Source organism: Chiloscyllium plagiosum, chromosome 12 (genome assembly GCF_004010195.1).
Source record: "Chiloscyllium plagiosum isolate BGI_BamShark_2017 chromosome 12, ASM401019v2, whole genome shotgun sequence".
Lineage (NCBI taxonomy): Eukaryota > Metazoa > Chordata > Chondrichthyes > Orectolobiformes > Hemiscylliidae > Chiloscyllium > Chiloscyllium plagiosum.
In genome coordinates, this window is record NC_057721.1 from 1,247,262 (window position 1) to 1,260,420 (window position 13,159).

The 13,159-nt window shown below is 42.1% G+C and overlaps 1 protein-coding gene across 1 annotated transcript in view; it reads right to left on the bottom strand.

The window, feature by feature from the left end:
• Positions 1-1,519: 1,519 nt before the first annotated feature.
• grk1a (G protein-coupled receptor kinase 1 a) overlaps positions 1,520-13,159 on the bottom strand; it is a 36,705-nt gene continuing 25,065 nt past the window's right edge. The window contains exons 4-7 of the mRNA XM_043700241.1: positions 10,157-10,240; positions 9,444-9,568; positions 6,209-6,410; positions 1,520-1,940 (exon numbers count right to left, since the gene is read on the bottom strand). Coding sequence (XP_043556176.1) covers positions 1,645-1,940; positions 6,209-6,410; positions 9,444-9,568; positions 10,157-10,240 — 707 coding nt within the window. The 3' untranslated portion in view covers positions 1,520-1,644. The remainder of the gene's footprint in view (positions 1,941-6,208; positions 6,411-9,443; positions 9,569-10,156; positions 10,241-13,159) is intronic.

Genomic DNA, 13,159 nt, shown 5'->3' on the forward strand with positions numbered 1-13,159 from the left:
TTAATTATCCACCTTGGCAGACTGCTGCCAATGGGATTACAGACCATCTCTGCCCAAAGCAGTTCTTGGAGTGAAACAATTGTGTGCATCATTGCTTCAGTCTTGCGTATGTATATAAAAACAAAATCTTCCTTGACTCCTAATTTAAAAATGTATCCACCTTAAATCCAAATTGAGGCTATTGATTAAAACGTTTGTCCAATTTAAGCAGATATTTTAAACTGTCTATTGAAATGTTAGGCTATTTACCTGCAAAGCTTTTGTATATCAGGATCATTTTTGAAATGTTTGAATGATCTAAGTTTGTTTTAAAATTTATTCTTATGTGGGATGTGCACATCACTGGCAAGGCCAACATTTGTTACATATCCCTATTTTCTCTGGAATTGAGAGACCTATTCAGAGACCTATTTCAAATGGTATGGGAATCGCATGTCAGGCAGACCAGGGAAGAATGGCATTTTTCCTTCCCTTGAAGAGGATTAGTGAATCAAATGGTTTTTTATGACAACTGATGATTCGTTGAATTTATGTTTCCTGAGCTAGCATGTCAATTAGCCTTGACCTCTGGATTGTTCGTTCAATGATATTGGCACTACATACACCATTATCTTTCCCAGTTATTCACTATTTAAAAGACAGTTTCCCCAATAGGCCTTCTGGTGCACTCCCATTTGTCATATTCTTGGAAATGCTTCGAATAGTTTGTAAAGCAGGTAGAAACCTAAAGGTTGTAAGTCCTTAATTCACATTGGGAATTCTGGAATGGCATCATGTAAGCAGAGCTATTCCTGCCCAACTCCAGTAAGGCTGTTGCCATCTCATAACCATGCTGGTGTATTCCATTTTGGAAGTTCCCAATTTTCGAATTGACAGGGATCAAATTAGGGATGGCACCAATAATGGTCAAATGAAGCTGCATCACCTTTCAGTAACTGGTGGTAGGTCCAATCAGAGGAGAAGGGACAGATGACAGGAGATTGAGAGTTCAAAGTTAGGATTGTTGTTGAAGAGAGAGGATAGTTTCTTTTTCAATATAGCACATTTCAAAGCAGTCCCCTCAGTGAGAAATGGGCTTAATCAGCGTCAGGACTGTCTGATCCTCTGATTTGCTTATTGCTGATGCTGCTATTTTTCCATTTTAGCAATCAGAATTCAGCTGATCAGTTGGTCCTAACAACCTGGGCTGGGCTGGGTTCAACTGAGTCTGCCATGCCTCCAACTGGGGAAAGGAGGTTGTAGCTGGCAAGGAGATCCCCTTCTAAAATCACAAGAGATTGTGGAGTTAGGTTGGAATAAAGGGGTAAATTGTAGATGTGAGAAAATAGGGAATAAGCAATAAACAGAGGGATTACCAGATGAGGGATTCCTAACCATCTCAACTGCTGTGACAGTAGCTTGTGATTTTTTTTTTTCCCCAGCAATTCCTGATTGGCCCAGATGTCCTGTAGTTAGCTTGGCCTAATGCTAGAATCTGACAGTCTCACAATGTCACAAGCAATGTTTGAGGCTCACTATAATATTTATAGATGTAGGGTTTTCAACAGTATGTGCAGATTGCAACGTTACCCTTTATGCTTCATCTTATATCTTAGCCATGCTACTCCTTTAAAATGTGGAGCCTGCAACAATTTATTTCCTTACTTAAGAAATGGAACAGACTCCTGATTTGGAGGGAGGCATCTCCAGAATCGATTCTCTCCTTAGGTCATTTGGTAATCCACCATTAACCCCCCACACATTGAGCTCATCAAACACACCAGTCTCAATCATCTCCTCTTGCCATGGGATAGGGATGTTACCAGTTGCAAATTCATCAAAAAACTCCTTGTCTGCATCTTCAATGGTAATTCCTTTCACAGTTGAGAAAGCGCCAACATCTTGAATGTCCTTTGCATACACTGTTTTAGAGTCTGGAGTAAAAGGAGGTGGAAGTATACCTAGAAGGGACCATAGAAAATGTCTACAGTGAGCAGTGTTAATACATATAATTTTCTGTTGGGTTATGCTATAATTTATCTTGTAAGTATTTGGACTGAAAGCCCTGTGCAACTCTGAGGCACTACTACACTGCTACAAGTGCTTTTGCATTAGATGTATGACCCTGTAGACTCACTAAAGATTCCAACACGATACTGAAAAAATAAACAGTTCTCCCAGATTTCTGGCCCACTGCTACTCCATCAACCACATCACCAAAGTAAACTATTTTACTTGCTCCATGGAAGTTTGCTGTGTAAAACATAGTTATTGATTTTTTCATTCAGTCATTAGATGTGGGCAACACTGGCTGGGCTAGCATTTATTACCCATCACCACTTTCCCTTGAGAATGTGATGTGTTGTTTTCAAACTGCTGCATCTATGTACTATAGGTAGTTCCACAATGTCATTTGGGAGGGAGCTCCAGAATTTTGACCCAGTGACACTGAAGGGACGGTGATATATTTCCAAGTCAAAGAGTGGAGAGTGGCTTGGAGAACAAGTAGTGGTGTTCCCCTGTATCTGCTGCCCCTATTGTTCTAGATGGAACTGGTTGTGATTTATGGAAGGTGCTGACTAAGGTTTGCATATATAACAAACTATTTCAAGGAATTTGAGTGTTACTGGAGACATTTCTCAGATGTTCTATCAATAAGACATTTATATTTCTCTTCCTTTGTAATTTTATATATTTTTGAGAGTATTATTAAAATACATGAATCAACCAAACACTGACAGCAAACTTTTTTAAAATGATTTGGGATAGGATGTTTTCCTGTCAACATTTCGCATTCAGTCCTACCATATCAACTGTCACAATGTCCTTCAGCTAGAAGATAGATGGGAGAAGTTAGGACGATTCTCCTTGGAGTAGAGAAAACTGCAAGGAGGTCTGATCAAAGTGTTTAAAAATTACAAAAGGACTGGATGTAATAGAGTTAAACTGTTTCCACTGTAGAATGATTGAAAACCAATGGGCACAGATTTAAAGGTAATTAGGAAAGGAAGCAATAGTGCCTTGAGAAAAAACATTCATTTGGTGAGTAGTTAAGGTCTGAAAAGTACTGTCTGTGTTGGAGGCAAGCTCAAACGAGGCTTTTAAAATCCATCATTATTCGAAACAAGGATGTGCAGGAATCTGGCCAAAAGACCATAAGAAATAGGCGTAGGCCATTTGGCCCTTCGAGCCTGTTGTGCTATTCAATAGGATCATGGCTGATCCAACAATCCTCACTTCCAATTTTCTGTCTTTGATTCTAGTACTATTCAAGCACTTACCTAAAGCAAAAATGTGCACAAGGACACTGCCTGTACAGCTCTGTGGCAAGGAGTTACAAAGACACTCAATCCTCTGAAGAAGAAACTCTTCCTCATCTCGATCTTAAATTGACACCCCCTGTAATTCTGAGACAATGTTCTCTGGTAAAATACTCCAATGAAGGAAACATTTTCTCAGTGTTTACTCTGAAAAATTTGGGGTTTTAAGTGGCATGACACTGACTCTATTCATTGAGTTTAGAAGAACAAGTTAACCCTTCCATACTAGGAATCGTGCGTACGAACCTTTTCTGGGTTATCTCCGATGTAGTAAATTCTTAAATGGACCAAGACTGCTTTCAGCACTCCAGATGTGGTCTCACTAGCACCCTGCACAGTTGCAATAAAACTTCCCCAATCTTATACTACGACCCCCTTGAAATAAGGGCTAGCATTGCGTTGACTTCCTGTTTGCATTTTGCAGCTTTCTGTAGTTTTTCTCCATGTTCATTTTTTACCCCTTCCAAAATAAACAACTTTACAATTTCCCACATTATACCCCATTTGCCTAACCCCTCTATACTGTTTGTATCACTCTCGCAACTTGCCTTTCCACCTATTTTTGTGTCTCCCCATTTAGCTACAGTATGTTTGCTTCCTTCCTTCAAGTCATGAATATATATTGTATACAGTTGCAATTCCAGCACTGACCCCTGTGGAACCTCATTAGTCACAAGTTGCAAGCTGAAAAGGAATCTTTTATCCCTACTTGCTGCTTCCTCGTCAGTAACCAATTCTCTTCCATGAAGGGCAAGCATGGTTTCAAGTCAAATGGCGTCCTGTTCTGTAACTGTTCAATGACTATGTTAATACAAACTGTAGACAAAAGATGGCTCTATTCTGTTGTTTCATTCTGCCAATGTAATCAGTACTTTGTAACAACAGCTGATGGAATTATTGGTTGTGGTGCAGTAATAGTAAGTTAAATACTGATGCTAACTTATTGTTAGATTGTTTTCCTTTTTCAGTTAGTTTTATTAAAATATAGTAAGGCCTTGTCAATCTTCCTTAATACTGGCCTATGTAAACCATCTTCTACTTTATTTGGAGGATGGAGATACTCGAGAATCCCCACAATGTGAAAACAGGTCATTTTGGCAGAACTGGTCCACACAGGTCTTCTGAAGAGTATCCCACCCAGACCCATTCCCCTACATTTACTACTGATTAATGCACCTAATCTACAAATCTGGACAATTTAGCATGGCCAATTCACCTGCACATCTTTGGATTGTGGGAGGAAACCAGAGCACCCGGAGGAAAACCACGCAGACACAGGGAGAATGTGCAAACTCCACGCAGACAGTTGTCCGATGCTGGAATCGAATCCGCGTCCCTGGCATAGTGAGGCAGCAATGCTAACCACTGTGCCACTCATGGATTGTATCTGCAGGGACACCATGTACAAACCTTGAATAAAAGGTGGAAAGTATATCCTATTTCACCCTCATTTTGATGGTTACCTTTGTGTATAGCTGTGTCAAACTGTGTATAGGTACTTGGTTCACAAACAGCAAATTTCACTATATGCCAAGGTTCTGCCCATCAGGCAGTGTAAAGGATGGGTGTAGCCATATTGCTGCAGTATCCCCATCCCTTGTGGAGAAATCTTTACAGAAAAACTGCAAGGACCACATGTCCACCAAAGTGGTCAACATTATGTCCTCAAAGCCTTGTGGGAAAGGAGATGGTTAATGTTATTCCTGAGCAGACTTTCAAACCAATTTGACAAAATGCCTCGCTTTCAAAGAAGCAACCAAAAGCAGCTTGGCTGGTGGTCTGAAGGGCTTTCATGAACAGCTGGATTCTCTGTGCCTCCCACTGTCACACATCTCTTTTTTTGAATGTGTCTTCACAAAGAAGGTCTGGAGAGAGTTGCAGTGGTTTTTCTTTTCTGTGATGCAGGACTCTGTGCTCTGCGAGCTGTTCCTAGGGGAAAAACAACGAGACAAACACCAATTGCACCTGGAGGAGCATCCACTCACTGAAACATGCACATTGATCTGCCCACAACTTGCTGGTCTCCTAGTGTAAAGAGCCATCCTTGACTGAGCATTGTAGGCTAGTACATTCCAAGGTCCAGGAATACATGTGAAGGGGCACACTAAAACTTGGGGCAGCCACGCAGAGGTACAATAGGGAAAGGTTACTATCTAAAGCTTTTCAGTCATCGTGTGCCAAGGGACTGATAATTTATAGACTCCATCCCCCTAGGCTTGATGCTGAATTAGATTGATGTATCAATATGATCAGTGAAGAAAAGTTGTATTTTGTTGTATTTTCCATGATGTGCCCTTTGCAAGATATTTCAAAGTACTCCTAGATTTTTTTTCACTGGAGCATAGGCGGTTGAGGAATGACCTTATTGAAGCTTATAAAATTGAGGGGCACAGATAAAGTGAATAAGAAAGGTCTTTTCCTTTAGGTGGGAAAGCTCAAAAATAGGGTGCTTATTTTTGAACTCCACACCTAAAGGAAAAGACCTTTTGTTATTCACCTTATCTGTGCCCCTCATGATTTTATAAGCTTCTGTAAAGTCATTCCACAACCTCCTACACTCTAGTGAAAAAAGTCCCAGCCTCCATTCTAGCAACATCCTAGTAAATCTTTTCTGAACTCAACAGTTTAATAATATCCTTCCTATAACTGGATGACCAGGACTGCACACAGTACCCATACAATCTCATCAGACATCTTACAGCCACCAAGGATTTTTTTAAAGAAAATGTTACTACCAAAGATTTTTTTACTCGTATTTGTGTTCTTAATAAGAAAACACAAACTTTATCCTCAGCTAATTCATAAAGGACCACTGTTGAAGTCGGAACAAAATTTGAAACATTCTGACATCTACAGGATGGATTCTGAATACAGCACATTTTTTAATAAAGTAGATTTTTATACTTTACCAGCTTCAAGTTTTCTCCAGTTGATACTCTTGAAGAAGGCGTGGGCCTTTATTTCATCACAGCATTCGTTCTTGAATCCAAGGCGCTTCTCCGGATCTTTCTCCAGCAAAGCCTCACAAAACAACTTGCTCGGTTCACTAAACTTGTTGCAGTAAGTCACTGGATCATTCAAAATCCGTCGCTTCACTTCTTTGTTCTCAACCTGGTCACAGTGCACAAAAGGTGGAAATTAATGCGGAATCCTACAGTACTGTTCTTAATGCCTGTCCTGACTCTTTGATCGAGCAACTGACAATAATTCTCAGCCCTGTTCTCCTTTCCCATTTCCCTGTGCAATAGTCTGTTATCCTTCAAATATTTGTCATACACTCTTGAAGACTATAATCTGTTCTAATTCCCCAAGCCTTTGAGGCAGACCATAATAGTATGCTGTGTTAAAAGATAAGGTTTCTAATGTTACCTTAACACCTCATTAATCATCTCAAAGCTGTCTCTTTTGAACTGACATTGAACAAATTTATGTATTCTCTGTCAAAACCATTCAGGACCTCAAACCTTCTCTAAAATTGGGGGATCAGCACCAGTTTCTTCAGTTCCTCACAATAACTGAAGCCCCCTGGTATCGTTCAGCACTGACCAAGATTTTAACATCGTCGAGAGTGTGGTGCTGGAAAAGCACAGGAAGTCAGGCAGCATCCGAGGAGCAGGAGAATTGACATTTCAGGCATAGCGCTTTATCAAGAATGTCCGAAATGTCGGTTCTCCTGCTCCTTGGATGCTGTCTGACCTGCTGTGTTTTTCCAGCATCACACTCTCAATTCTGATCTCCAGCATCTGCAGTCCTTACTTTCTCCCACGATTTGAACATCCCCATTATAAGTAGAGTCCAGAATTGAATGCAATATTCCCATGAGATTTTAGGAATGTCCAGAATTACACACTTGCCTTTTTGTTCTCTTCCTATTTTCTAATCATCTTATGACCATTAGAAGAATTTTACTAGTATGAGGTGTGTGGAGTTTGCATGTTCTCTCCTTGTCTGCGTGGATTTCCTCCGGGTGCTCCGGTTTCCTCCCACAGTCCAAAGATGTGCAGGTCAGGTGAATTGGCCATGCTAAATTGCCCATAGTGTTAGGTAAGGGGTAAATGTAGGGGTATGGGTGGGTTGCGCTTCGGCGGGTCGGTGTGGACTTGTTGAGCCGAAGGGCCTGTTTCCACACTGTAATGTAATGTAATCTAATCTAATCTAATCTAATCTTCTGCCCACCAGTGTTTCTATGTTATAGGATTTGTGTGTAATAGAGTTTGTGAAATAGGTTTCTTTACAGTATTGCAATTAACAATCTAAACAATTCTTTCAAACACAAAGTCATGACAGAGATTGTCTTCAACTGGAATACACATTGGTAGACTGTGTGCTGGCTCACCATGTCATGTACTCACAAAGAGAGAAGTTGCTGAAATGATAAAACTGCACTGAACTTACTCTGGATTCAGATGCTTGCCATCATACATTCTGTAGCATAGACATGAAATTGGGTTCTGCATTTATTGTTTCTTTAAGTGCACTTTGGCACCTACCACTTTAATTAAGAGAAACATATTTTAAGATCATCATCAGCAAAGTGATGGAAAGAATTGTTGATAGTGCCATGAAACCGGTCTTGCTCAGCAATAACCTGATCAGTGGCGCCCTGTTTGAGTTCTGCTAGGGCTACTGAGCTCCTCACCTCACTACAGCCTTAGTTCAAACGTGGCTCAAAGAGCTGAATTCTAGGGATGAGCTGAGAGTGTCAGCCCTTGACCTCAAGGCTATATTTGACCAAATGAGGCATCAAGAAGACCTAGCAAAACTTGAATCAATGGAAATCCAAGGTAAACTTTGCTGGTTAGAGTCAGAACTGGCACATGGGAAGGTGGTCAGAGGTCAAGAATTTCAGACGTGGAACATCTCTGTAGGATACTGTCCCATGCCCAATCATATTCAGCTGTTTCATCAAAGATCTTCCCTCCATCATAAGTTGAGAAGTGGGGATGAATGTTCGCCGATGACTACATAATTCGTAAATCATCAGACACAGAAGCAGTCTGTGTCCCTGTGCAGCAAGACCTAAACAATGTCCAGGCATTCACACCACTAAGCAATAACCATTTCCAACAAGAGAGAAAAATCTAATTATCTCCTCTTGGCATTCGCTAGTATCACTGTCACTGAATCCCCACTATCAACATCCTGGGGCTTTCATTGCCAGAAACTGAATTGGACCAGTCATATAAATACAGTGGTTACAAGAGCAGATCAGAGGCTAAGAATCCCGTGGCAAGTAGCTAATCTCCTGATTCCTCAAAGCCTGTCCATTATCTATAAGGCACAAATCAGGAGTGTGGTGGAATACTCCCCACTTTCTGGATGAGTACAGCTCCAACAAAACCCAAGAAGTTTGACACCATGTAGGACAACGCAACCCACTTGATTGGCACCACATCCACTCTCCCCACCACCAATGCTCAGTAGCAGCAGTGTATTATCTACAAGATGTACTGCAGAAATTCATTAAAGATCCTTAGATAGCACTTTCGAAAACCATTCGAACTAGAAGGACAAGGGCAGCAAATACATGGGAACAGCACCATCTGCACGTTCCCCTCCAAGCCACTCACCATCCTGATTTGGAAATGTATCATCATTCCTTCAATGTGTCATTGGGTCAAATCCTGGAATTCCCCTCATAGCTGATTGGTGAATGTAGTGGGTTAAGGCAGGAGGTCACCACCACCTTGCCAAGGGCAGTTGGAGATGACAAACAAACGTCATCAATGTCCACTTTCTCCGAACAAATAAACTAAATCCTGGGATGCCCTGCTGTCAGTGTTTTATTGGGTGTGTTCTGCACTGTCAGAGACACTACTTCTCAGGAAAATGTTACACCAATGCCTTGCAGGCAAGAATAAAGCATGCTGTATCGCACTGTTGGAAGAAGAGCATGGCAATTCTCTGAACGTCCTGACGAATTCGGATCCCACACTAACTGACAAATGAAACTCTCTTAACTCTGTAATAGTTCATCACAATTTTGGAATGGAAATCCAAATACATCTTCAATTCACCACTGCTCTATCTCATGGACTTCATTTAACCCTGTGGTGAACAGATTGAACTCAAGGTTTCTGGTTTCTTGATGACTGCGTTCCTAAAGCAACAGATTAACACAGGAATATTTTAAAATCTCCTTACGTGTTCCCCTCGATACCGGAATGGACCCTTGGCTGCGATCATCTCATACAATGTGACTCCCAGTGTGAAATAATCGACGGAATAGTCATATTCCAAACCTTTAAGCAACTCTGGTGCCATAAAACCTGAAATTCCAGCAGATTGCATTGTTACGTAGTGCCAATGCTGAAACTCTGAACCAAAGACAGAAAACTCCAGGAACTCGGACAACTCTGCCCATCCCTTAAACCGCACAATAAACAGTTCAATACCCTCAAAACCATCCCACAGCTTAAGCCAATGCTGAAACTCTGAACCAAAGACAGAAAACTCCAGGAACTCGGACAACTCTGCCCATCCCCACCCTTAAACCGCACAATAAGCAGTTCAATACCCTCAAAACCATCCCACAGCTTAATATCCACCAAACTCTGACCTCATTCATCCCCTCTCACTCCAGTATCAACAGATGTAGAGGTACATGTCACCTCTGCTTCTCTAACTCAGAGCCATCTCCTTGTACTTTTTGCTGACCCCCTTTCCCCCTCCTCTCCTTCATCTCCCTCTTCTCTGACTCCTTCCTCCCCCTTTCCCTCTTTCATCATCCTCCCTCCTTTCTCTCTCTCTGCCTCCTTTGCCTCTCCTTCTGCTCTCCCTATACTTCCACCTTTCCTTCTAGCTCCCCTGTTCACACTTCACCTCATTCTCCAACAGAGGGAAATTACAAGATGTACCTGGAGTTCCAGCATAGCCTTTGATCTTAGTTTGATCATCATTCAATTCCACAGCAAGTCCAAGATCAGAGATTCTCACATGACCTGAAAAATGATAAGTTCCAACAATACTGTTTAGAAAAAGCACAGCCAAATTTTCTTCCTGATTGAAAGATACATTTCCCTACATGCTGGGATCCTCACGTTATCACAATGAGAGTTTGGAAGTTGTTTTCAGATCTGTTCAGACTGAGCAGCTAGGTAGCAGACTGACAATCTACTCAATGCAGATTGAACTAAAGTGTCAATTCTGCTCTGTCTCAGCTCACCTAATGCTGAAACTCTCATCCCCGCCAAACCCTCATCCCTGCCTTTATCACCTCTGGACCTGATGTGTTTATCTGGGTTTGTCCACATATCCAAATTGCTCCTATTTATTGATTGATTCGATTCACTGTTGTCACAAGTACCTGTGTACAGTTGAAAGTTTTGCTATGTGAGCAGTACAGGCAGGTCGTAACATACAAGGACACGCAGATCATAGGGTGTTTAGACAGAGCGAGACCATACAGGGTTACAGCTGGACAGGATACGCACAAAAGCAAGATCAACATTATATTTGAAATTAGAGAGGTCTTTTCAGAAATCTAATAACAGCAGGGAAGAAGCTGTTCTTGAAGCTGTGTTTGAACTTCTGTATTTTCTGCCTGATAGAAAAGGTTGGAAGAGAGTATGGCCTGGGTGGGAGAGTTCTTTGATAATATTGGTAGCCTTTCTTCAGCAATGTGAAGCGTAGATGGAGCCTATGGATGGGAAATTGACTTTCGTGATCATCTGGGCTGTGTCCACAACTTTCTGTAGTTTCTTACAATTATGGGCAGAGCAGTTGCCATAGCAAGCCATGATGTACCCAGATAGAACATTTTCTATGATACATCTATAAAAGTTGGTGAGGATACGTGATGATCATCAAGTAGCCATCTCTACCTTTAGGAGAAAGTGAGGTCTGCAGATGCTGGAGATCAAAGTTGAAACTTTATTGCTGGAACAGCACAGCAGATGATACATCTATAAAAGTTGGTGAGGATACGTGATGATCATCAAGTAGCCATCTCTACCTTTAGCTCAACTCAAATCCTTGTCTTCGTTCCTCAAGACGTGACTATTCCAACCTATTCCTAGCTGGTCTCCTCCATTCTACCCTCTTTCACTTGGAAGTTATCTGAAATTCTACTGTCCACAAAATAAAACACCCAATCATGTTTCATTGTCACCCCCTGTGCTCACTGTCCTGCATTTGCACTTGGTCAAGCAAAGTTTTGATTTTAAAATTCTCATTTTTGGTTTTGAACCCCTTCCTGGCCTTGACTGTCCCTACCTTGCTGGAACCACTTCAAGCCCCTGAATCTTCCATGATACCTGCTGCAGCTTGTTGCTCCTTCTGCCAGGCGATCAGATGTCAAGGTAAGATCTGTGGTATCCTCACACATTCACTGGCATTCATCTGTAATCACTCTGCCAACATCCATCATCCAAATATACCACAGTCAGCTCATTCCTGGCCCCCACTCTACCCTCTCGATGGGATCACTTTCCAACTCCAATTGAGTAGCTGAAATGCTGACATCTTATTTTCTGGACATCACATAAATTCAAGATGCTCTTCACTTGTCTTACCTTATTTAAGAACTAATTCCAGCTTCTTGCACATCCCCAATTTTAACCCCTCTACAATTGGTGGCTGTGCCTTCTGTGGCCTGGGCTCCAAGCTCTGAAATTTCCAGCCCACACCCCTCTGCCTTACTACCTCTCTATATCTTCTTCCTCTTTTAGGAGTTTCCTTAACCTGCCTCTTTGATCAAGCTCTTAATTATTACCCAAATATCTCTTTATGTGCTTTACTGAATTGTTTGACAATGCTCCAATGAAGTGCCTTGTTTTGTGTGGTGACTAAGGCAATTCTTACTTGTAGAATGGGGCATCCGTCTGTCCTTCTGTCTTCAAGGGGACTTCAATGTCCTCATATCTGAGCTGTGTCCTTGGAAGGGGATGGTGGAGATTTGGGCATTTGCATTTTGGACATTTGGTATGCGCATGAATATTGAAGCCAGAGCTGGAATTGGCGGAGACTGTCAGATTATCTGACAGTCATGAAGATAATTTCTTTCTTTGAAAAAGGACCAGACTCTTCCTTTAGCCTTTGTTCCTGCCACCTATTTTCACTCCTTTGTATGCTGGACAGTCAACCCTCAGGGGAGATGTGCCCATAGTTCCTTCATCATGTTGGATACCGACAAGGCATTGAATGCCTGATAAATGGGTTCTACTCAGCCAAATACCACAAGAGCAGCCTCCCCTTTAAGGACACATCACATCCCTCTAACAGGGGCCAGTGTGGGGACTTGCAGACTCCCCTTGTCATAACTGAGTTGATTTTCACGTGGCAGGATCTATTCAAAAGGGTGTTGTTGTTAGGTTGTGTTGGTTGTGTTGGTGTCCATGGCACCAAATTCAACACATCCACCAGGTTGACTGAGACCTTAAAAGAAAACTAGACAGGTTTGGCTGAATTTGGTGGCAAGCAAAGAGGAAATAGTCAGGAACCAGGGCCGGTCAATCTGGGGTGGGAGGGGGGACGGAAATGGTGGTAAAGATGGCCTTTATATAAATGTCCTGATACCCAGTGTGGCACACTCCCAGTCTGGTATCACCACTGGACCCATGGTGCAGGACCTTCCCCACGAGGCAGTGGATCCACCAATCCTCACCCACAAACCCCAACCTCAACTGCCACCTACAATCCCCACCTTCAACCCGCACCCTCAGCCCTCCCACAGTCCCCACGCTCAACTTTTACCATCAACCCGCACCCTCAATCCTCACACAATCCCTACTCAATCCCCACACTCAACTTGCATCCTCAACCCATATCCTCAATCCCCACCTTCAACCCCCACCTTCAACCTGCACCCTCAATCCTCACACAACCCCACCTTCAACCTGCACCCTCAATCCTCACACAAT